This window comes from Oncorhynchus masou, chromosome 26, assembly GCF_036934945.1.
Source record: "Oncorhynchus masou masou isolate Uvic2021 chromosome 26, UVic_Omas_1.1, whole genome shotgun sequence".
In the NCBI taxonomy this organism is placed as follows: Eukaryota; Metazoa; Chordata; class Actinopteri; order Salmoniformes; family Salmonidae; genus Oncorhynchus; species Oncorhynchus masou.
In genome coordinates, this window is record NC_088237.1 from 20,252,181 (window position 1) to 20,278,963 (window position 26,783).

At 40.6% G+C, this 26,783-nt stretch overlaps 1 protein-coding gene across 2 annotated transcripts; it reads left to right on the top strand.

Moving 5' to 3' along the window:
* The first annotated feature begins 1,646 nt into the window (after positions 1-1,646).
* Positions 1,647-22,833, top strand: LOC135514997 (synaptotagmin-10-like). Of its 2 annotated transcripts, XM_064938783.1 has the most exons (7): positions 1,647-1,909; positions 3,694-4,099; positions 7,799-8,360; positions 13,459-13,579; positions 16,085-16,256; positions 17,168-17,297; positions 18,135-22,833. In XM_064938783.1, exons 1-7 carry the CDS (start codon positions 1,708-1,710, stop codon positions 18,204-18,206), a joined length of 1,665 nt encoding a protein of 554 aa, XP_064794855.1. In that variant the 5' UTR covers positions 1,647-1,707; the 3' UTR covers positions 18,207-22,833. The 2 variants fall into 2 exon arrangements, with proteins under 2 accessions (XP_064794855.1, XP_064794854.1); XM_064938782.1 differs by lacking the exon at positions 1,647-1,909 and having other exon boundaries at positions 3,830-4,099.
* The last annotated feature ends 3,950 nt before the right edge of the window (positions 22,834-26,783 follow it).

Consider the following 26,783-nt stretch of genomic DNA (forward strand, 5'->3'; position numbering starts at 1 on the left):
AAACAACTGTTGGCTGTCTTTTTGAGTGGGTGAATAAAGGTTGAAATGTCATTGATCAATGTCTCAACCAAATATTACCCAAATGTCCACATTTGAAATGACTGCTCATTCAGAAAAAAAGACAACATAAATGTTTCAAAACATCTTCACCATCAAAGTAAACAACTTTAAAGTGGCACCTCATTTAAGACCTGATTTACTTAACAAAAGTAGCATTGCAATAGGTGGTCCAGGTATGTCATGACAGCACAAGTGAAGGGGTGGGCCTTTGATCTTTTGTCCTTTATAGTTACTCAATCAAGGGGGAAGGCTGACATCACGGATTCCCATCAAACCAGATCCATGAATGCCCTGCCCGCCTCCTTTTTCATTAAAACTTTAGTGTATGTACTTTACTGTATTTATACTTGGGATAAAACTTTTCAGCACAAATAGAAATCAGTGTTATTATTACAACCCTTTGGGCACAATCAAGGACATGTTCAGAGAATGTTCCAGTTAAAATCTGTCAGAGAATGGTACCCTGTCTACCCACTTAGTTGGCAAACCAGTGATAAATATGACTGCTAGTAAAAAATATATTAGATTACACTATTAGTATTCATGCCCTTAGTGCCTGACAGTTGCCTTGTCCACACATTTAAATATGTGCCACTTTGCCTATCAAGACTGCTAGAGACAGTGTGTTTGTGTGTGAGAAAGAGATGAATTAACAATGTGGGACCAGTTCTGCCCATACACCATAGCTCTCAACAGTTTCAGCAAACACTGATAGAGGAAGTTAATTTTTCCCAATGAGGCTGCTCATTATTAATGTCCGGTTGTCTAGGAGACTGTCGGCCTCTGCCGTTGCCTGAGTGGCACCTTACCTCCTGGTCATGAGCTGTCATTGTGTTGCATTATGGATTCTTGGTAAAGGATCCTACTTTAGCAATTGCATAAATTCATTAAGTGAAAACTGCCCCATGCATGTTCCTAAAAAATAATATTCATGAAATAAACAACCTTTTCATGGGTCTGTGGCTGTGAAACTGATTGCATCGTTGCATATGTAATTCACATATTTACAATGTTGAACAGTACTGGTACTAGCATATTGGATTTCAATTTGTTGTCCCCTGTGACTAGTTCGTTGATACTGTTCTTACTTTGCCCTTTCAATATCTGTGGGCTCTCTTGGTAATTCAGTTGGCTAATTAAGATTCTGGTGTTAGGTTGATATTAACATGACTATGTGTTTCTGAAAGGAATATTTGTCCTCTCAAAAAAAGACTAGTATAATGTAGGTTGAGGAGACTAATCTTTGTTATTCAACCAAGGTTTATAATTTCAAATAGTATTTGTAGATGTCATTATAGTAAACCTTAGGCACAGGAACAATATTTGGAAGACTATTCAGGCTTCTGATTGAACCTGTGGGCATTCACAGAAGTAATGTCAAGCTTCATTGGTATTAGTCCAAATCTAATGAGATCAAATAGCGCAATAGTGTATAACTCCAACACTAGGGTCTTGCCTAACCGGTGCTTCATTCCTATTGGACAGTGGCTGGTGGACGCTAAGTGCTGAGGAATCTTTTGTTCAAACACAAGAAGCGCGCTGGAAGTCAGTCCCGGCATTGCGCAGTGGCTATGGATGTGGACGCCTTGTGTGCGCTCTGATCTTTGGCGCGAAGAGGCTGCACTCCGCGGCGCGCAAGGTGGCCAAATGAATCACCGCCCTCCCGGCTCCTCCAGCGTGCAATGGCTTAACAGGAGAGACATGAGTGTCCGAACGGAGGACAACATCAGCTTGTGCCAAAGGGCCCTTCAGATCGTTACGGAGCTCTGTCTAGCGGGGCATGTAGATGGGGAGAAATGCTCGGCTATATTTCCCTTGGAGAGCAACATACCAGGTAAAGGGAGCGCAGGTAAATAGGTCAAAAGCAACTTTTTCTTCCTGTCCCTCTCCTTAAAGCTTGCATCCCTCTTGTGTCATGGTTTGGTTTCTCTGGCGTCAACCTGCTGCACAAGGTGCACAAGGTCGTGTGAGAATGATGAGTTGAACAGTAAAATGCGTGTTAAGTTAAACTTCAGCCGACTCAACTTTCCCCTTGAAGCACTGCAATATAATCATGTAAGATGCGCGACTTAAGTGTAGGACTAGCGTAACTTGTAGGGGGAAAACAACATGTTTAGAATGTTAAATAATCATGGAGGGGTTGTGCTGTGTCCTCATGTCGCTTTGAGCTACGCTCAACAGGTGAAACATCTGTCTGCAAAGGGAAAAGACTACACCTGTTGCAGCATCAATGTATGCTCGTTTTCCCATGTCATTGTGCTTGGTTCTGGCGTGTGCAATCTGATGGTGTGATAGTCTGATTGTGTGAGACCGATAGCTTGTTGAAAGAGGAGATCTCAGTGATCCTGCATTCATTGACTCCACCATGCGCCAACTGACCGGCATGTCTGAAATTAGTCATACTGTTGGCTGCCAGTTCGTGCTTTAAACATAGATTCCCTTCTGTCAAATAAACCCATTTATTTGCTTGATAATGTCTCCCTCGTTGATTTGGTGAAAGTTATATTGTAGCCCACTCATCAGTGCCTTTTTAATTGTAGGGTAATGCTTGGATAAGATGTTAAAACAGTTCTACATTCTGCATATGTATTTTTTGTCGAGTTTCTTAACAGCATGTCATTATTCCCTCGGGGTTGAAGTGAGTTGCACAAGACTGTAGCAGCGTTGGTACTGGTGCAATAACGTCTCTGATTTTGCGTAAAGCCTAACAGATGGAAATTGAATTTTGTCGGTCAGTCTGCTAGATTGCATTTATTGCAGTAGTTTTTTGCTCTTCTAAACTAAATGGAGTCAAATTCGTGATAATTACAACACAGTTACACAATGTATTATATTACTTGATGAACTGATAACTGCCTAGGCCTACCTGCTTGTGTAATTTCCATAACTACATTTACGTTTGCAAACCAACTTAAATGAATTGTAAATCTCAGCGGTCTAGCATACCTGTTAAAGTTATTAGTCTGAAAAATAAATAGATGATTTTAGTGCCACTTCATATAAAGTGGGACTGATTATTGCCTATAGATCTGGATTCTTGTTTTCACGTATGGCTTTGAGATGGTGCACCACAAAGCATAAGTGTCCTTGTGAGAGTGAATGAGCAACAGGAGAGGGAATAACATGGAGACAGAACACAGCAAAGAACATGACATCATGCAGTGCTATCAGTGAGAAAGAACAAATCTCCTGCACATTGCAATCCACACACAGGCGTATACTGTCCAACTTTATTTATAAGAAACCATACAATTGTGTAACATGCACACAATGGAATGCATAATGCATTTTGTAACCGCCTGTGGTAAATCTTGGTTTGTATATAGTTGCAGAGGAAGGGTATTGTGGTTTCCGAAAGTTGAATTGTCAACTTGATCAAATATGGCCATGAAGAGCGATTTATCTGTCCTGTCCATGCGAATGTCTTGGAATGAAGCTGTATGACTTTCTAACTTCCTCTGATCTTTACCTAACGAGGGCATTTGCAGCCTCCTCTTTTACAGCTTGCTTTCTCTCTTCTCTTTTTTTCTCTTGCATGTTTGTCTATCATGCTCCGACCATCGCTTGCCCGTCCTCTCTCTCCCTCTGTCACTCTTTCTATCTGTCACTGTTGATCCCTGTGGTCGCTCGTAGACATCTCTATCAGTCTCCTTGCTGTGGTCGTGGGTTTCTGTGGACTCGCCCTGTTGGTAGTCTCTCTCTTTGTCTTTTGGAAGCTGTGCTGGCCCATCTGGAGGAGCAAGGCCCTCTCGTCCCACGTCGACAATGGCCCCCGGGTCGGGCTCCCCGAGGCCCCTCCGCCGCCCCCCCAGCCCGTCACACCCCTCCAAAAGGTGGCACCAATGGAGGAGGAGAAGAAGCCTGTGCCAGTGGTGAAGGTGAACGGGCGTTGCAGCTCTGTGAAGCTGCTGGAGGCGGCCATGAAGATCAGCCAGACATCCCCAGACATCCCTGCTGAGGTGCAGACGGCTCTCAGGGAGAGGCTGGGCCAGCAGGCCAAGATTCAGAGGCAGACCACCGACCCCACCTCGTCCTCCAGGTAACATTATTGGACCTCTCCCAGAGTAGTGTCCCAGTCACTTTCCTGTCACTAGGTCTCAACATTCTGTTGGTATACATTTTCGGTGGCACTGGTTCCAAGGATTTCTGTGTTATGTTATGTCATATGCATGCACAGAGCTGTGCACACATATAGCAAAGGCAGCGGAGGCTGCTCAGGGGAGGATGGCTCATACTAATCGCTCCAGCCATTACCACGGGCCCGTCCTCCCCAATTAATGTGTCACCAACCTCCTGTGAGTGAAGGTTATGAACATGATGCTTTCAAACAAGTGACATCAAGTGACAAATGATAACACTTGAACCTTACACATCAAGTATAGCCATGACAAATATCAATAAGACAGTTCAGGAGAATTTGTGACGAATGACCTTAAACTGGATGCTCAGTAGATGACCTGAAGGAACATCTCCCATGGTGCTTGTCAACGGGGTGACAGCACGCCCCCTTGCTCCTCACACACACAGAAACCCTGTAATCACCCCAGGTCACGTCTTGTGTTGGGCGGGCGTGAGTCACGCTGCCATGGCAACAGCGGTAAGCGACCCCGGTAATGAAACAATCAGCTGCTCTTCTCTTTGTTTTCGGGGACTGTGTTTAAACGAGCGCGTCTGTAATTAGCGCCGCCGCAGGTTGAGAACTGACGTGCTGCGGGCGCTCGTCCGACTGAGACCCACTGAGCAGCTGCACTCCATCTCCTGCAGGAAGCCATTATTGACACTTGCTTTAGTTTGTCATTAGGAACGTTGATGCAATTTATAGAGCCTGGCGCTTTTCATGAATTACACACTGACGAAGGGGCAGAAAGGGCTAATTAAATAGTGTCTCATCACTTTTTGAGTTGAATCTCCCTCAGATGCTCTTGCAAGCTTTTCATCCAAGGGGAAAAAAGAAGATAAGGAAAGATTCAAAGAAGGAGAGGACTTGTTGTATATGATTGAAAAGTATGATCAGTAAAGTTAATGGCAGGTCTATCATCATGTTACTGTTTATCTCTTGAAAGTATGTTTCCCAGTGCTCTCAGAGTAAGACACTTAAAAACCTTTTACTGCAGTGGGCTAAATCAGGGACACAGAGAGTGTTTTTTGGTAGTCTTATACAAATCTAACTTGAAACAAAAGTATAGACCTCACACACATGGTTATGGACTTTTAAAAAAGAAGACACCTGTACCATGTCAGATATAGAGTTGAAATGCATTCAGTTTTGAGTTTGAATCCTAATATTACACTTGATATGCATCATATAAGACTGAAATATAACAAAACTGTTTGACATAGAAACACCAGATTTTCAGCTGTTTAATTTTTTTTAACATTAATTATTAATTAGGAAATTATGAAAAATATGAATAATATTCCACCCATAAGGCCACTAGGTCATTTGACTGCAGGAAAGGGCTACACATATCTAAATATACATGTACCAGTCCGGCTGAATCTGAAGCACGAATCTATAATTTTCAATACAAATCATCACAATCACGACACAAGTAAGGACTGCATCTATAGCACATCCAAGTAATTAGGAATAATTTGATGATGATACACTGCATGAATGCATCAATTTTAGGAGATGTGGATAACGTATTCATGCGAGATGAGGTGGGAGGAGACGCTTGGTGTCACTCTGGCCTTCAGGGCAAAACTATGAGGCTTTGCAACCATGTGACTTGCAGAGCAGGTGATTACCATGGAGAAGAGCAACAGATACATTCTGTTAACATCGATCCTCTCCGACAGCTACATCAGTATTCACTGCTCAAGCATTGTGCAGACACATTCTAAACAGGCAATGTCCAAGGGCAAGGGCAAAGTCAGAGAGAGAGAGAGAGTCTTGTTCAGAATGTACAGGTCTACTCAAATTGTGATTTTCAGACATTCCTCCACCAATTTCTGATAAAATGCTACAGAGCAGTATATATCAGTACATCACCTCATCATATGTTACATCCATAAACAGCGCCAGGTGGTATGAGACTGGGGATTTGTCATGCTGTTTTATTACTGTACGATTTACCTCCCTGCGAGAGATTAAAATTTTGACATTTTCATTGGTCACTTTTTTTACGGGCGGAAACAGAGATCTCTGACACCTGCGAGAAGTACCATATTTTGGGGGGGCTCCTGAGTGGCACAGCGGTCTAAGGCACTGCATCTCAGTGCTAGAAGTGTTAAATAAAATAAAAAACATTTAGCAGATGCTCTTATCCAGAGTAACTTAAAGTAGTGAATGTATACATTCTTGTACTTTTCCTCATACTAGTCACCCATGGGAATCAAACCCACAACCCTGGCATTGCAAGTGCCATGCTCTACCAACTGAGCACACAGGTTCAATGTGAGTATTGAGACTGAGAGCCCATCCCTGATCCTATAAGATTGAGAAAGTGGAGGACAGAAAAATTGTTATCTTATGGAAGAAAATAATGAATGTGGCTCTGGAGAAGAAGCGTATGTAGGGAGAGGTAGAGAAAGAGAGAATGTCTTTACTGGAGTTGGGATGGTAAAACTGATTCTGGGTCAGGGCTGACACAACAGAGAGGAATCTGTGGGCAAATGTGGATGAAATCTGCCAGCCTCCTCCATTATCAACTCTTCCAGTGTATACTATTCATCCTCTTGGATGCCGTTCTCTGAATGTTCTAACAACTGTAGGAATCATGGGAGGTTGTAAATTGATGTCCCTTGTCTGAAATAATAGGACCCCCGAAGTATCCTTCACAAAGAACATTGTGTCTTATTATGTCCCAGAACATTTGCTAGAACATGCAAGGCACCTCTTCATATGAGGTTTGAATATAATGTGATGTTTTTTCATATCCCATATGGGTTAGGGTTAGATTTGAAAATTTGTACCAATACTAACCGTGTCGGATTAATGTGCTCTTCTTATTGGCGTCAGTGGGGGGGGATAGGGGTTATCAGTTGCTAGGTGACAACCGGGAGAAGTACAGAACAGTGGTTTGCTCAAGGTATGTAAGTCATTATCAGTAGATGGACCTGGGCTCAAGGTATCCCAGGTAATGTTATATTCCAAAAGAAGTCCTGTGAAAAACAACTCACTCAGAGTCACGTAGCTTCTGAACTCCGTAAGAGTTCAATCATAAAGTAACTACATCACTACTGCTGGGGCGGCAGGGTAGCCTAGTGGTTAGAGCGTTCACATCCCTGAGCTGACAAGGTACAAATCTGTCGCTCTACCCCTGAACAGGCAGTTAACCCACTGTTCCTAGGCCGTCATTGAAAATAAGAATTTGTTCTTAACTGACTTGCCTAGTTAAATAAAGGTCAAATAAAAACTTTAAAGCCAGTAACATCTTTCTCGTTAATGCTGAGAGAATGGACTAACAACATTAAAGTGCAAAAAATAATCTCAACAAACATTTTCCTACCAACAGTAAAACTAGAACTACAAGAAGAAGCAAGGAATTGTAAAAACACCAATGAAGTAAACTAGTTTCATCAACAAGAAAAAAGAATGGCTGCCACCCCTGTCAAACAGATAAAAATTTTGTCAATCTTTAGTACATTTCACCTATAGCTGTAGTTTCCATTACACGTCTCAATGTTTTGTTATTGTTGCGACATTGCTTTTGTCTAATAACCCTGGGTCAATGGAAACCTGCGTATTGAAAGGTACCAGGAACCGTAGATGACTGATCTCCTTTTTCAACAGGCACAATTCATTCCGCCGCCATCTGCCTCGCCAGATGAACGTGACGAGTGTGGACTTCAGCATGGATACGATCCCCATCCGCCAGTCGTCCACCGTAAGCATCGGCCGCATCAAGCCTGAGCTCTACAAGCAGAAGTCTGTGGACTCCGAGGACGGGACCCAGGAGCCGGTGGAGACGTGCGGTAAGCTGAGCTTCTCCCTGCTCTACGACTACGAGGAACAGGCGCTGGTGGTCACGATCCTCAAGGCCCTGGAACTGCCGGCCAAGGACTTCACTGGCACCTCCGACCCTTACGTCAAGATCTACCTGCTGCCAGAGAGGCAGAAGAAGTTCCAGACGCGGGTCCACCGCAAGACGCTCAACCCCACGTTCGACGAGGCCTTCTGCTTCCCCGTGGAGTACGACCAGTTGTGCAACCGCAAACTGCACTTCAGTGTCTACGACTTTGACCGCTTCACCAGCCACGACATGATCGGCGAGGTGGTGGTGGACAACCTCTTTGAGCTCTCCGACCTCTCAAGGGAGGCAGTGGTGTGGAAGGACATTCACGCTGCGACCACGGTGAGTGGGCTGGGCCTCAGCTAGTTGAGATAGGTGTAGTACATGGAGGATATCAGTATGTGTGGAGATCATTGGATCAGTGATCTCAACAACTGATGGCTCTGTAGGTCGTAACTATAAGTCGCGCTGGATAAGAGTGTCCGCTAAATTACTCAAAATGTCAATGTCAATGATGGTGGAGTAGATTTCAGGGTGGAGCTGTGGTCAGTCTGCCGTAGTTAACATTTGCATAGTTTCTGATGGGGTCGTGCACTGCACAAAATCTGATTTATTTAAGGAAACACTTGACATTTTTAAGTCTCTGTGCATTATTTGATTGGATAAGGTTTTAAGTCTTGGAATCACCCGCACTGTATTACATGACTGGTAAATTGCATGTGTTGTATAACCTCATTGCCAGGAGCAGTGAATTTAGAATCCAAGCACCCACACAACACCTCCGAAAACTGAAGTACACACTGTAGACTTAAATATAGCCACTGGCACAATTCTCCTTTGTTCTTCACCTTTATCTCTTCACTGACATACTTGGGTATGATAGTGCAGTTTTATCTGGGCCCACACACTTTCACGCCTTGGTAGCTTTATCACAGTTTGTTTACTCAACAGCTTCTGTTTATGAATATTATTGTGTGTTTTGGTGGTATTTATTGTGTCTAATGGTCATGGAGATGGATTAATGGTTAATTAATCAGTTGATCTCTGAACGGTATACTGTGGAAAACAGAACAAGAGTGGATCAACTTGAAAGAAAGTGCACTGTGGATTTCAGATTAATCATCAAGAGCACAATTGAGCCCTAACCTCTACAGGTACTATTTGACTCTGGCCAACAAAGTTACACCATTTTCTTTCACATTATATAGGCAGGTTTAGGTGAATTTAAAGAAGTCTGGGTTTTAAGCCATTGGAGGGGGACTGGCTGGACATTGATGCAGTTATCCCATGTCAACAGCCATGGTGTTTACCTCAATGTGTAGTCTGTCTCCAGGAAGTTTGTAAGTGTTACATAATGTTTACTGTGTGCTGCGAGGAAATGACACTTTTTCAAAAGCTTGAGCATCCATACAGACATCAAGTTAACTGCTACTTTGACTGTGGTTGATAGTGTTGATTATGAAAGCTACAATTGAGCTGGGCTATTGAATATAATGTGAGACTTCTTTCAAGATTGCCTACAACAGAAGAACATTTTTACAATTATTGTAAATATTCAAAGATCTATTTTGTCTCCCTACGTTGTTGTTAATGGTTAGACATATATTTTGTCTGGTGTTTGGTTGTTATTTATGTCTCTCTTGGGAACATTTTATCTCACCTTCCTGTGTTGATTTAGTTTATGTCTCTGGGCAATTACATTGCCTGAACTGCCATCCGACAGAGGGGAATGAGGATAAGGATGTTTGAATGGATAATGACTCATAGCAAATGCAGTTTGCCATCATTTTATTTTGACAGTGTTTCATTCCACCTTTTTTAATTTACATTAACGAGAGTCCTTTTAAAAGTGTCTTCCTTTATGCAATGTATTTGGAGATGACCATTTACGGTGACTTTACTCGTCACTGTCTGACAACAATAAATTGATCATGTCGTGCTCTGGTGTACCAAAGTAGTGTGTACTTTGTGTTACCTACTTCCTTGAATTCTCTGAAAAAATTGTATGCAACTACATATGAACAGAAAAAACACAGGAAAATCAGAGGTTAGCCTAATTCGAAAAACCCTCTATATTTACACTTCAAGCAATTTTCAATTTAATGTGGAAGCAAAATTGCACAAAGTAATTTGTCACAACAAATGACATTAATATGCCCTAGCCATGCCTCACATTCAGCTGAAGATTATTATGTATTGTATTTCAAAAACTATTTCCCTGGGCTAGATTGATGTCTTTTTATGCATGTGACCCTTTGTGTCAATTGCATGGGTAGAAACCAGGCAGGGAAATGGGAGGGGTGTCAATGCCTAAAACAACCTATGACCTGCCTATGAGGGTCACGGTTTGAGACGTTGAGTTTTTCCCGCCTTGCAGCTGTTTGTGTGGGTGTCTGTGCTACGATTGAAAGTACGGGACACAAAGTTAGTCGGAGCTCACAATGGTTAGGTGGGTGGGGGTGGTGCTTTGGAACACACCATGGATGGAGTTCTGGGGGGAGTATTGACACTGTTTTGATGTGCAGAACTTCTAGGACTGGGAAGGCATCCTGTTTCACATTATATTTTTATTGTGAAACTCCTGCATGTCAATACATTGATGACACTGGAAGACTGCACCAACTTATCCCAAGTAAAGATTCTGTCCATGGAGAGCAACTCTTATGCGACCCTTATTCTAAGTCTATTTTTATATGGTGACATTCTGTGAGAACACACAGATCAATTTCTAACTACAATCTTAGAAAAAAGGTGCTATCTACCTAAAATATTTATTTGGCTGTCCCCATAGAACACTTTGAAGAACCATTTTTGTACCAGGTAGAACCCTATTGGGTTATATGTAGAACCCTTTCCCCGGAGAGTTTTACATTGGACCCCACAGAGTTTTACCGAGAACCAAAAAGTGTTCGACCAGGAACCAATAAGTGCTCTCTTATGGGGCCAGCCAAAGAACCATTTTGGAACCCATTTTTCTAAGAGTGTATGTAAATGTAACGGATGTGAAACGGCTAGCTTAGTTAGCGGTGTGCGCTAAATAGCGTTTCAATCGGTGACGTCACTTGCACTGAGACCTTGAAGTAGTAATTCCCCTTGCTCTGCAAGGGCCGCGGCTTTTGTGGAGTGATGGTTAACGACGCTTCGTGTGTGTCAGTTGTTGATGTGTGCAGAGGGTCCATGGTTCGCGCCCGGGTATGGGCGAGGGGACGGTTTTAAATTATACTGTTACATTGATGCTGTTGACTCGGATCACTGGTTGCTGCGGAAAAAGGAGGAAGGTCAAAAGGGGTGAGTGTAACGGATGTGAAACGGCTAGCTTCGTTAGCGGTGTGCGCTAAATAGCGGTTCAATTGGTGACGTCACTTGCTCTGAGACCTTGAAGTAGTAGTTCCCCTTGCTCTGCAAAGGCTGCGGCTTTTGTGGAGCGATGGGTAACGCTGCTTCGTGGGTGACTGTTGTTGATGTGTGCAGAGGGTCCCTGGTTCGCGCCCGGTTATGGGCGAGGGGACGGTTTAAAAATTATACTGTTACATAAACACACTAAACAAACATCAGTGCTCTAGTGAGATGCCTCCCAGTCAGTCCTCTGTGTTCTCTGGTTGGCCAATCAAATCTTATCTCTGGAGTGCTTTTTATTAACTCCGATTAGGTATCAATACAAGCACACCACGTCAGTACATGTTCTTCTTCATGTTCTTCTCTTTCAAGTCAGTCCATCTGATGCTGTTTGCTCAGACTACAGTAGTGCTCCAGTCTAAACTGATCCATAAACACATTGTTTTGAGGTGATTCCTCATGAGAGCCAAAAAAAAAAGACCATGACTTTGGGGATTTTCACGAAATGTAATCCATAGAATTGGTCCTTTGTAGTATCCTAAAGCATAAATGAGAAATAAGTAATTGAAGTACCCAGGCCTCCTTTAAGACTCCATAGTGTTTCATCTGTAGGTGCTATAAAGCTCAAATTGGTGTCATATGAAGCTTTACAACTTTCTCTGTAATATGAGTAGTATTTTGTATATATTGTATATTAACAATAATAATAATTTACACACATTTATGAATATTGAAAAATACAAACATGAATATTGCAAATATAAAACTATTGATATACCAGAGTGGGATCTTTGTTAGTTTTAAAGTTATTGTCCATTTTATACAGAGACATTGTCATAGAGGCAATGTAACCAGGGTTCTAAATAAATAAATAAAAATGTTGGTCCTTGCATCTTAAAAAGTTAGGAGAATCACATTAAAATTTAGAGTACCAGAAAATATGATTTTAAAATTGATTGAGTCACAGCCTTTAGTGAGCCTTTTTGAATTCTAACTACTTTTGAAGCACATATTGTACCATGCAAACTAATATGTAACTATGGAAATACATTTCTTTATGATAAAGGCTAAAATGTTGATACACATATTATAATATAAAATATTAGGTTTCTACATTGTGTAAAAAACAACAACACTTTTTCCTATGGAGATGATCTTTAATGTCAGTGACTTTCAGTGATGACTTACATATCTGTAATTTATTGCTTTGATCATTGATCTCCTGAAGAAGCTAACCCGTTTCCATTCTTCTGTGTCCCCAAATGTTTGGATATACTGGTAAAGATACCAGGTTGTTAGCTAGCTAATGAGGTAACATTACTGAGCACGGTGTTAACGGCCTGTGAGTAGTTTAAGAACGGCCCACAACATGGGGGGCGTTCATCTTCCCAGGTGTTGCTGACGCATGCCAGACCATTCAACGCCTGGATAGGTATTTTACGTATCAGTTTACCACATCATTATGTTATAATAATCTGGTGCCCGACGGAACATTCGACGACGTGACACGCAACCATTGAGCATCGTTAATGAATACCAAATGCGGCCCGCCAATGGAGCTGCATCGCCAAAGAGCAATAGAAGGAACAAAATGTAGCATCGGTAATAAGGGTCACAACTTTTAAACGGTTTGGGCTAGAGACCAGCAGTTTTCTCTGGAGTAATGATGCAATCAACACGGTCACAAACCTCTAGGACACTCGGAAGCAGCGAAACCTAATCATTACAACAATTTATCTGTCAGATTATTTTCTAGGAGCACTGGTGCTCCCAAATTAAAATTAGCACAGCAAAATATTTAGAAGTGGTAGCGCTTTAAAACCCTTAATGTGACCAATCACAATCCTCATTTTACTTGTATCTTTGCACATCCTGCAAATCACTAGCAGAGGGCACCATTTTGAATACACATTCCCTCTGTTGGTAATGTTTGGATTTGTTCTAGTTTCGTCACCCATTGTAAGAATGTTCTCTCTCAGTTTTGAGGACACCTGGGTGTTCATACTTTGTTTAAAGCAATTTGCGCTAATTGCTTTCCTAAAATAGTTATTCTACAGCAACAGTGCCATTTCCTTGATGCAGTGTTCCCCTTGTCTTTCTCCAGGAGAGTGTGGATCTGGGGGAGATCATGTACTCTCTATGCTACCTGCCCACAGCAGGACGGATGACCCTGACCGTCATCAAGTGCCGGAACCTCAAAGCCATGGACATCACTGGCTCCTCAGGTAACAACAATACAATACTGACAGCCATTTAGGCTGGGCCTTAAAACATGATGGTTCTCTGAATAACAATGAGGGACAACTGTAAATGATGGTAAAAAATAAAGTCAAAATAAAACATAATAAAGTCAGTTTGAATGACACTGAGGGGCAGAGTTTTTACAGTTAATGCCGGTTTGCCTGCGGCTGATGCTGTGCAGGTGTTTGTACACATGCATATACACACACTCTCATTCAAATACACACATACACAGGGATACACATATGTAAACAGTGCCAGACAAGCACTCAAACATATACAGTTGGCCTTGCTGTTATGATTTTAGTTGTCCTTGATGTCCATTGTTGTTTTCTGTTTTGTTTTGTTTTTCTTTTGAGTTCATTTTCTTGGTGGTTGGTGCATTAGGGGCTTCTTGGGGGGTGGGGAATGGAATTAATTAAACATTTTATTACTTAATTTTATATATTTATTATTTTAATTTTATTTTTCTGTGGGGGGGTACTGTAGGAGGGGTCTCGGAGGATTCGCGTCCCCGTTTATTTATTTTGCCACAGTGGGGGATCTGTCGACGTGCCCTTGAGCAGGACGTTCACCCTGGATGCCTCTGTGTGCTGCTATGAATGGGAGTCTGTTGGATGACCGGTGTGGTGTAGTTGTTGAGTGGCTTCACTGCAAGTATATTGTATGTTTTGGATATTCAATAAAAAAGAAAAATAACAAAAGAAATATATAATAAACTGTTAAGCTCTAAAAGAGCAAGCAAAGAATCAAAAAACATAATTACGTCAGGCAACATGCTGTGCCTTAGATAAGAGTAGTCAGGGAGATACTTCTTTCATGTGTTTTCACTGTTTGTGGTGAAATTGTAATAGAAGATACATTTTGACTTACCTTGTCAAAAAAAGATCACCAGATTTAGCCAAACTGAATAATTGAATGTAGCCATCAGTAGCTGTGTGTGGGTAAATCACTGAGCAAGCCAAGCCTGTAAAAAAGCCATATTACAACCTATGCTGTGATAATTGCGTTGTTTGCTCTATAACCCATGTGTTCATACACCACCATGATATATAATTAGGCCGCGACAACAAAAAGACAAGTCACACAGTGGCAGAATAAATTCAACTACACATACATTAGTTTCATCATAAAACAGGAGAACAACATCTGTCTGGTGAAGTCCACAAAGCAAATATTTAATGTAACAAACAATTATATCACCTGCAGCATGATCAAGCAATTACATTTTTTTTGACAGTTACGAACAACTACTGATTTTAGAACCACAGTTACCACAGATCAGCACAAAGACAACAGGAGCACTGCTTCTGCTATTCCAGCACCATTTCAACTTAAACATTTAAACATCCAATCAACAATGCTCAATTTATATATGCTCAGCTTAATATACTGAAAACAAACTTAAAGATCTCAAAAACACTTTAGTCCAATCAATGTTGCTAAATATCATGTGGCAGTCCATGGTATTGATTTCTGTGTGTGTGTACGTGCATGTGCGCGCAAGTTAAACAAAACATTTTGTCTCACCCTACTTGTAGACTAGTTGAACGCCAATTAGGGTTGAATGGCAGGAACCCGGTTACTGAGATTTACCGCCCAAGGATGGAACATTTGCAAAATAGAGAGAAAATATGCAACCCTAACTCCAATGCCATCCTCCTCTCTTTCATGTTAGCAAATTGGTCTATGGCTCTGTCATACAATACACTTTATATTTTTGTTATCATAGGCTAGCAGGCCTAGCTAGGTAGCCTAACTTCTTAGCATTGGCAACAATGAACCAGCTAAGTTAGCTAGCTAGTTAACCTGAGCCTACTAGGCTACATATTGAACTTCAATCGTCTCAGGCCAGTGGCACAACATATTCATTTATAGTTAGATCAGAATCACCTTCATAATCATTGGCCTGTACAGAGTCCAAATCACCATCTCGATCCATGGTTTAGGAAAGAGACGCTTTAGCAAGCTAGCTACTGCAGGATATCAACACCAGTAGACCAGAAACAGACAAGTTTTTCTGAAAATAAGGTTTTGCTTCGGAAGTGATTTGATTGGTCTGAAGCCAAATCTAAACTGGCCTCCCTTGGGGGGTGTTTTTCTGCACCAGGACAACCCACAGTTGAGCTCAATGTTATCAAGGGAGGCCAATTGCTTGCTGGCATCCATCAAATGCTATGGCGGCCACATGTTATACTCTTTTGGTCCAGACAGCATCAGATACATGGGCTACACATACTGAGACAGAGGGGCGCTGTTTTCCTATCTCTGATGATTTCTTCAGTGACATTCAGCAACTTGCGAATTGATGGAAAATTATAAAAACCGAGAGAGACGAAAGATAAATGATTGATATATTTGCATTTTTTTATTGGTCAAATATTTTGGGAAGCCTGCCTTCCCTTGGCATCCATGAATACACGCCACTGGTTGCCATTACCTGCAATCTACACGACTGACTTCATGGAGATGTTATTTGTGGCACACAGATCCCTATGTAAAGGTTTCCCTGCTCTGTGACGGACGGAGGCTGAAGAAGCGGAAAACTACCACCAAGAAAAGCACACTGAACCCGGTGTACAACGAGGCCATCATCTTTGACATCCCCCCAGAGAACGTGGAACAGGTCAGCCTGTCCATCATGGTGATGGATTATGACCGGTGAGTGACCACACTAAATACAACACCCACAATTCAACACAGATGGTGGTCATAAGCATGCTTGTACAAGTACACACATACACTGAGTATATAAAACATTAAGAACACCTGCTCTTTCCATCACATAGACTGACCAGGTGAAAGCTATGATCCCTTATTCGATGTCACTTGTTAAATCCACTTCAATCAGTGTAGGTGAAGGGGGGGAGACAGGTTAAAGAAGGATTGTTAAGCCTTGAGACAATTGAGACATGGATGTGTGCCATTTAGAGGGTGAAAGATTTAAGTGCTTTTGAACAGGGTATGGTAGTAGGTGCCAGGCGCACCGGTTTGTGTTAACTGCAATGCTGCCGTTTTTTTCACAATCAACAGTTTCCTGTGTGTATCAAGAATGGTCCACCACCCTAAGGAAATCCAGCCAACTTGACACAACTGTGAGATGTATTGGAGTGAACATGGCCCAGCATCCCTGTGGAATGATTTTGACACCTTATAGAGTCAATGCCCCCAACGAATTGAGGCTGTTCTGAGTGCAAAAGAGAGGGGGGTACGCAACTCAATATTAAGGTGTTCTTAATGTTTGGTATACTCAGTGTATATAGTCAACAAACAAGTACTTGTTTTTTTAACATTTACATTGAAGGTGGAATGAGTAATGTTTTAACTTTGAGTTGAACTTGAACTCAGGTGAACTTCATCAACAGAACTTTTCACTCAAATCCTGCAAGCGCCGCTATACAATATAATCATGACCACTTACCAGAATGCTCAGGAGCCACATAATTCACTGTATTCAACCAAACCTAGGTTGAGAATTATTTAATCAAACTAGCACTCAGCTTTTAGGTGTCAAATATATTTTGTGCACTCAAGATATTGCATGTTTGTGTGTGTTTGCATAATGCCCACAGGGTGGGCCACAACGAGGTGATAGGTGTGTGTCGGACTGGGCCAGATGCTGAGGGCCTGGGGAGGTACCACTGGAACGAGATGCTGGCCTACCCACGCAAGCCCATTACTCACTGGCATGCCCTGGGAGAGGTAGAGGACTGTTCGTTTTTTTCCCTCAAAGTAAGAGGAGGTACAAGTCAATTGCAGGACTTTCCAGAGCTCCCACAATGCTTCGCTGCATCACTCTGGTTTTCTGAGAGAGCAGATAAAGCCAGAGGTCTTGCAGCCAATCATAGAGCTTGGGGAAATAACCCTGTCAATTTCAACAGAAATGTGTAATAGTGCATTATGACAAAGATGCAAGGATGTTGTCTGTACTAGAACAATGACCAATTTTGATTCTAGAAACTTAAGGGCTAGTTTGAACTAGAATCATTTAAAGTAATTGGAGAGTTGGTGCCCTGATATCCACCCAGGATGGTGTCACTAGCTCGATTTTTACGGTGTGTTCCCATAACTGGGGACCACATTATATTGGTGGGTCATCCCTTTTCCTTGCTCTTCAGGAGTAGTAGAGAATGTGAGTTTTAATAGCACAATCTATGAACACAAGACGATATCCTTGAAAAATGCATGAATCATTCCAATCTTTATTTTCCGGAGAAATCCTTATTGTCAGACGAGTAGTTGAATTTAGATCCATCGGTTGCATAGGGAAAAGACTTCACCTTGTAGTTGTGCATTAAACAAAGAGCCGTGTCATTATATTTAGCTTGAACAAAGAAACAAGAATTGGAGGAGTACTCACCCTATAACATGGTCCTCCTCTAAATTGAAAATACTTGTAGGATAAAAATCTATTGTTAATGCTTTCTTCAATCCAGGTACTTTAAAACATTGATATTAAAACACAAACCAATAGCATCTTTGGAGACCTAGCCAACTCTTGTTGAACTAACCCTTGTTAATTGTCTGTTTTGTCCACAGTGGCCAGGAAGAGCGACAAGCTTTGAGAGCCAGGGGTCTTGTCCTTCCCCCAAACCTCCACAAACTCCATAGGAAACACGAATGGAACCATATGACTTGATAGCAGATTAACTAGATGTGTACAGCTGTAGTAACCACAATTCTGTCAGTTAAAGACAGAAATGTCCAGTGCCAAGGTTCGATTAGCATTATAGGTTGTGTTTAATCGTATAGGCCTATTGCATTAATCATCATCAATCAGGACTTTACATTACAGAGTTATGACACAAGCAACATTGGCACTGAATTCATGTCTTGCAGGAAGGGTTAGCCTACTTTTAAGTTAAAGGCCCAGTGCAGCCACAATAGGATTTTTCTGTTTTGTATCATTGTATAACAGCTGATGAAACTAACACTGTAAAAGTGTGATCAAAATTACTGAGAGTTGCTTGTTAGAAATAAAATAATTTTGGTTATTATAACCAATGAAAAAGAGTTCCAAACCTCTTTGCCAATAACAGCTAGTTTTCAGTTTTCCCCTCCCCTCTTAGACCACTCCCAGACAAGTCCTTGTAAAATGATTGCTTGAGAAATAGTATTTATCTAAAAAGCCATTTTTATCATTTTTAATGGAAATCTATTACAGTAAGGTACCTATTTGTTACCCAGAAATTATTTGATATTGATATAAAAATGACTGCATTGGGCCTTTAAAAACATTCTATAATGTGGCCTGATTTTGAAATGCGGTAATGGACCACACATGAGAATGCCTTGTTCGTGGAATCACAACATTTTACATTTAATGTGAATTTCCAAATTTCCAAAGTTTGTGTCTTGAATAGTGTTATCCATGATGAATTCTCTAACTGAATCATTGCTTCAGTAACCTTTATCACATACCATTTACAGTATTATATTGCTTGACTGGAGTGGAAAATTAATCTTGGTTCGTACTATGGCATTAATCAACCAATGGTGTACTCCTCAGAGTAAACAGTTTGAATTATCAGAATTCGGTTTTCTGTCCTGTGCAAGCTATTCAGTATATAGCTGTGAAAACAATTGATTTTACTTCTCAAGAGTTTTATTTCCATTGTACATCGTGAGAGGCACTTGGGTCCGAAAGGCATCATATCAGATAATAGCTTTGCAAAATGGAGATTTCATCCTCTTATTCCAATGGTATTGTATTTGTTTTCTGAATAGCAAGTTATTACCACAATACTACCAGTGGGCATTAAGAGAACTAAACTTTGAACTAAACTTTGTAACATACTTCAACACTTTCTGGTTGATACATTTGCCCAAGGCATTCTGCTCCTCTCACAGTTATTTAGTGAGTTGCCATTTTCAATTGGGATGATGTGATACTAAAGGGCTAGGCTTGATTCTAAGACCACATGTCAGCATAGACATACAGTAGGCAAGCCAGTCAGCTGTGCCCTGGGCGTAGCCACAGGGAACACAGATAACCTATCAACTCAAAGGGCTGGGTGAATGTCCAATCCCAGAGCATACAGTAGTGTGCCAGTGGCACATCACTAATGAATGCCAATTGATCCCATTTATTGAAAGAACATGGTGCATATCTCACCATATCACAAGTGGGTTGCATATTCACTTGTCATAGGATCAACGAGAGTGCAATACGTGGTAAGAGCAGCAGTATTCTCCCGTGGACAGACTACCTAACATAAATGGTACCATAAATCTGTTAGGGGCAATAGGATGTGTCGACTAACAAGCAGAGTAGTTTAGGTACTTGGGTTTTTCATCACTGTTTTTTTTGATGTATCAGGATTGGGAAAAGATGGAGAGTTTACGAGGGTGTAGACTTCGCAAGTCGCGTTAGAAATTGTACTAACACGTCTCCCCCAAGAACTTAATCTGGATTAACTGAGATTAGAGCAACAGTAGCCACACAATGTAGCATAGTGTTTTCAACTCTTTTGTGGGAGATGAAAGTGAGACAAGCATTGAAGCAACAAAATGTTGAAAATGACAGTGCCTTCAGAATGTATTCACACCCCTTAAATTGTTGTGTTCCAGAGTAGAATTAAGATGGATTTAATTGTCATTTTTTGTCAACGATTTTAACGAAATACTCATGTCAAAGTAGAAGAAAAATTATAAGATTCGTAAAAAAGAAATGTAAACACTATCTTGATTAGATAAGTATTTAACCACCTAAATCAATACATGTTAGAATCACCTTTGGCAGCAATTTACATCGGTGAGTCTTTCTGAGTAAGTCTCCATGGGTCCGATTTAGGCATAATTTTCTTTCTTACACACAGCTTTCCTATGCACATGTCAGTAGTTAGTATTCAGACTTACCTTATGAAGGTGCGTAACCAGCTTTGCAGGCATGGTTCCCTTGCTCATGTTGAATAGATTTAATTTATCCGCTGAAAACCCTCCTACTTGCTGGCCAACGGAATTTTGCGTGGAGTTTTCATTCAAGCCTGCATTTTTGTATTGATTGGGTGTAAATTTGCAAAAATGTCTGTTTTCATTTTGTCATTAAGGGGTATTGTGTGGAGATGGGTGAATGTATTATTTTTTTAATCCATTTTGAATTCAGGCTGTAACAACAAAATGTGGAATTAGTCAAAGGGTATAAATACTTTCTGAAAGCACTGTGTAAACAAAAAGTTTTCTTATTGATTGATACACATTTTAATTGCAGAAATGTTCCCACAGCTGCTACACTGAAGATTATAAGCATTTAAATCTCACTCAACGTAATTTGCTTCCGCCAGAACTCAATACACTCAGAAAGGCATGTCTGACCTCGTCACTTCTTAAGAACATTTCAGTGTCCAAGGTCATTTTTCTCTGAGACTTTGCCCAACATTTGATCTGTTACTGGAATTGATAGAGATCTTTATAATTGCTGAAATGCATTCTACTAATTAATCCAGAAAAGTAAAACAATGCAAATGAGATCAAACTCATTTATGATGGGTTTGAAGCAAGGTAATTTATTTTTTAAAGCTAATGGCTTTCCTTTTTTCTTTAAAATATCATCTTTGATGTGTATTTCACATGTGCCAAATATGATTTCTAATAGCAAAAAAAAAAAAGATTATTAAAATTGTCTCTGACAAATTAATATGGATATTTAGAAGAGTAATTTGTTCTAGTTGTGGAGACAAAAAAAGCTTTACGGGACAAAGGAAACAAACTTCCATCAATCACTATAAGGTTCTATCTGCAAAAAGATGATTCTGAGAATTGGTTTTAGTTCTGAACCCTCATTGTTTTGAATGGTATCAGCAATTTTGATCTTGAATTCTTTTGAACTTAACATGAATTGGGGTATTTCGAGTACTATATAGGAATTGAACAGAACAAGGCTATGTCAATAACTACATTTTGACTAAAATGCAGATAGAACATTATAGTCCGAAGCTCGCGATTTGTTTAATTTGAGTTCATTTTTCTTTACAAGCAGTCCATTGTAAATGCTTATGGCCTAGCCCCAGATTCCAATTGTAATTGTGTCTTCTGCAATCACTTTATGTAAAGCCTTATGAAATAAAGCCTTATGATATCGAGTTTAGTACTCAATCTGAAAACATTACTAGAATGAATTTCAGTTGCACATGTGAGTAATAATATGAAATAGTGATGGGCGTATCAGTCTTTTCAGTGAGCTGAAACTCTCGGCTCCATTCACCTTGAAGAGCTGTTAATTTGGCTCCTAAATGGCTCTTCGTTCAGTAGTGCTTAAAAATGTATGAAAAGTATTTTTACAAATCTAATGTAAAGGCTAGAAAGTTGCATACTGTTTTCTCAGATTGTAAAATGTGAGTAAAAAAATAATAATTCCGAACAAAATGAAATTGAGAATTGAGCGTGGACCAGAGTAAGGCTTTGTCCTCACTACCTATTTGTTACTGCAGATAATCATAGTTTGCAGCTCATAAAGCAGCAGTATACAAATCAGGGAGGCAAATTAAAGGCTCTTTCACAAATGCGATTCAGGTTCCTGACGTTCACCAAAAAGAGCCTTTCAAAAGAGCTGCTAGTTCGCGAATGACCTATCACTAATATGAACATAGAAAATACTAAGGCTGTGTACTGTTCATTTATTTTGCACATTAAAATAATAATGCTTCTGTTCCCAGGCTGGCCCCAATATAAAAACCATAAGTATTTGTACTTGTAGCATGCAAGTTAATATATTCAAGTAGTATAAGAATATCAAAGATCAAAGTTTCTTGAATATATTATATAATATAGTATTTTATATTGCTAATATTTTACGTTTACATTTGTACATAGACCTCACAATGCGAATACTTGTATATATCTAAAGTTTACTTCTAAGAACATTTGTTGTTGAAAACTTGTTAAAATGTTACTGTGTATTTATATGGATCGTTTGGTGATAATTTGTACAGCTCAAGCTTGTGTTTTTGGGTGACTTTATACACATTCCGTATCAATTGTGGAATGATTTGTCATATTGTAAGCATATCTAAGGCAACCCTCTACTTTTTCGGGACACTTCATGCTTAGGAATTTAGCGCTTTTTAGCTGAGATTGTGTGCATAATGCTAACATCAATAGTATATTAAACAAGAACAGCAATTGTAACTATTTGTCATGAAATGTACAGTTTGTGATAACTTTTGTAACAATTTGCAGTAAGCATTTGAAATATAATTTTACTTTATCTGTTTCATATGTATTTTAAATAAATAAACAAAGAACAGGTCATAATCTTGTGAATTATTGCTGTCAGACATTTTCTGTGCTAAAAAATGTGTGGGTGTATTTGATTGACTGTGTGGTGGATGCATGAATCACTCAGTAGCCTCCTTTGGAAAATTACTCTGCCAAACACAAAATGTCCCATAGGTATAGTGAGACTGCCCTTATGGAAAATGCAATTTGGTGAAAGAATGACCTAACAATGGATACGTACTGTAGTGACCTTAACCAAACACTTGGCAACCTCATATAGATTCGGACAGCTTGGTGTAATGGTTAAGGTGTTGGCTTGACAGTCGCTGGACCCGGGTCAGAGTCCCGGTCGGGGCAAACCCCTGAATTCACTTTAGCCCTTAAATTTAAGTCTGGACCTCAGTCAGTTCCACTGCTTGTTTTCAGTGTTCCCCTTTCATTGGCATACCAGGTGGGGCAATTCATTATCAGGTATAACAGAAAACCAGCAGGTTCCGGACCTCGTAGTGTGAGTTTCATACCCCTGTGCTACAGTATGAAAGATGGGTGCATTTTTTTTGTGCCAGTTTAAGAATAATTACTTCAATTCCCCTATATTACACGTCTCCATTATGTAACCCTGCAGAGTGGATATCTCTGCAGCTCTGTCGGTGTGTCCCAATAATATCTTCCTCCATCAATCCAATACTTTTAGGTTTGTGGGAAGTAGTGAACAAGTGCACACTTCAGGAAAAAGTCATTGGGACGCACATTACCTAGTGCCAAAAAGAGGTATATTCGCTAGTCACAACATATCCGGGTTATGCAACCCATACTATGTGCACTGGATACTGAATTGAGTGCCAGATAAAAATTGGCAACCAGAACTGCACTGATAATAAGCCCATTTACTCAGCAGCTTCACACTCTAAATGACCTGCAGGCTAACCAATGTCCTCTAACAAACCATCAGTATGATGTGTAAAGCCTTATGACTAAGACGTGGTGTGGTCATAACATACATGAACTCAAGTCCTTCTGATTATAATCGAAGAGAATTCTCTAGGTAGATAATGCGGTCGGCATTTGATTGTGAGGAAGTCTAAGTCAAGTGAACAGAAGGACTTGAGTTCCTGTATGTTGTTATGACCACACCACGTCTCGTTAATCATAAGGCATACACCCCCGCCCTTCTTCTTACCAGAAAGATGCTTGTTTATGTCGGTGTGATGCGTGAAGAAACCAGCTGGCTGTACCGACTCCGATAGCGTGTGTCGAGTGATTAACGAGACGTGGTGTGGTCATAACAACATACAGGAACTCAAGTCCTTCTGTTCACTTGACTTAGAAGTCACTGCCTGTTCACCCCACTATCATCCAGAAGGCGAGGCCAGTACAGGTGCATCAAAGCAGGGACAGAGAGACTGAAAAACAGCTTCTATCTCAAGGCCATCAGACTGTTAAACAGCCATCACTAACATTGAGTGGCTGCTGCCAACATACTGCCTCAACTCCAGCCACTTTAATAATGGAAAATTGATGTAATAAATGTATCACTAGCCACTTTAAACAATGCCACTTTTATATGTTTACATACCCTACATTACTCATCTCATATGTATATACTGTACTCTATACCATCCACTGCATCTTGCCTATGCCATTCGGCCATCACTCATTCATATATTTTTTATGTACATATTCTTATTCATTTCTTTACACTTGTGTGTATAAGGTAATTGTTGTGAAATTGTTAGGTTAGATTACTCGTTGGATATTACTGCATGGTCGGAACAGAAGCACAAGCTTTTCGCTACACTCGCATTTACATCTGCTAACCATGTGTATGTGTTACGAGATTCTTCTATTGAAGGAGAGGCGGACCAAAATGCAGCGCGGTAGTTGTCCATGGTTTTTTTAATTAGAAAACTGAACATGAACACATTACCAAAACAACAACGTCAAAACCCGAAACCAGTCCCGTGTGGCACTAACACAGGAAACAATCACCCACAAAACCCAACACCAAACAGGCTACCTAAATATGGTTCCCAATCAGAGACAATGATTAACACCTGCCTCTGATTGAGAACCATATCAGGCCAAACACAGAAACAGGCAAACTAGACACACAACGTGGAATGCCCACTCAGATCACACCCTGACCAAACAAAACATGGAAACATACAAAGCAAACTATGGTCAGGGTGTGACAGTATGTGACAAATACAATTTGATTTGATTTGATATTCAGCACCTCAGTCTCGGTCTTCAGACAGAACAGCACACTGCCAGCTCAAAGAACAGGGAGCTGTGAATGTGTCTCAGATGCTTCCCGCCCCTCGGATCCCCTCAACTAAAAAAAGAAACCTCATCAAAGTGCGACAAAGCATGTTGGGTATTTAAGTGCACTTTGATCTGGGCGGCGGAGCTGCCGTTCCCTTTATCACTCGGAGGATATAAAAGAGCCATCTGGAAGGGCGGTGTCTGAGACAGCCAGGAAATAAATAAAGACCTGTATAGAGATACATCAGACACATGCTAGGGTTGCAGGGATACACACCTGGACACGTCTAGAGCAGCAGAGTAAGAGACAAACTAGAGCAGGAAATAAGGATCTGGTCACACAATGAACCTTTTACTGCAGTGGGCTAAATGAGGGTCACACATAGTGTGGTAGTCTTAAACAAATCTAACTTGAAACAAAAGTATAGACCTCACACACATGGTTATGGCTTAAAAGAAAGAAGACACCTGCACCATGTCAGATATAGAGTTGAGATCTATTCAATGTTGAGTTTACATCCCAATATTACCCTTCATATACATCACAGAAGACTGAAATATAACACAACTGTTTGACATAGAAACACCTGCTTAAAAAAATCATCTCTTTACTATTTATGAAATGATTAAAAATATTAATAACGTTCCACCTATGGAATGTCACCGTGTTAAAAACGTGAATTTTCCATTCTTTTTGCCACTTTCTTTTCGCTCCACTTGAAATGAGTACAATTGTCGGTTCAGCGGAGATTGTTGTTCTGATGGATAGTTTGCCATGTTTGGGGATTGATAACATTTAGTGCAATCCACACACGAGGGAGAGGATGAAAAATAGAAAAGGACAAATGGATTCCATTATAGAGCTAGTTTTGAATGTAATTATGCAGCATTTTTGAATGTAGAAAATGTGCTGTATACAGTGGGGCAAAAAAAGTATTTAGTCAGCCACCAATTGTGCAAGTTCTCCCACTTAAAAAGATGAGAGAGGCCTGTAATTTTCATCATAGGTACACTTCAACTATGACAGACAAAATGAAAAAAAAATCCAGAAAATCACATTGTAGGATTTTTTATGAATTTATTTGCAAATTATGGTGGAAAATAAGTATTTGGTCACCTACAAACAAGCAAGATTTCTGGATCTCACAGACCTGTAACTTCTTCTTTAATAGGCTCCTCTGTCCTCCACTCGTTACCTGTATTAATTGCACCTGTTTGAACTTGTTATCAGTATAAAAGAAACCTGTCCACAACCTCAAACAGTCACACTCCAAACTCCACTATGGCCAAGACCAAAGAGCTGTCAAAGGACACCAGAAACAAAATTGTAGACCTGCACCAGGCTGGGAAGACTGAATCTGCAATAGGTAAGCAGCTTGGTTTGAAGAAATCAACTGTGGAAATCAACAATTATTAGGAAATGGAAGACATACAAGTCCACTGATAATCTCCCTCGATCTGGGGCTCCACGCAAGATCTCACCCCGTGGGGTCAAAATGATCACAAGAACGGTGAGAAAAAATCCCAGAACCACACAGGGGGACCTAGTGAATGACCTGCAGAGAGCTGGGACCAAAGTAACAAACCCTACCATCAGTAACACGCTACGCCGCCAGGGATTCAAATCCTGCAGTGTCCCGCTGCTTAAGCCAGTACATGTCCAGGCCCGTCTGAAGTTTGCTAGAGAGCATTTGGATGATCCAGAAG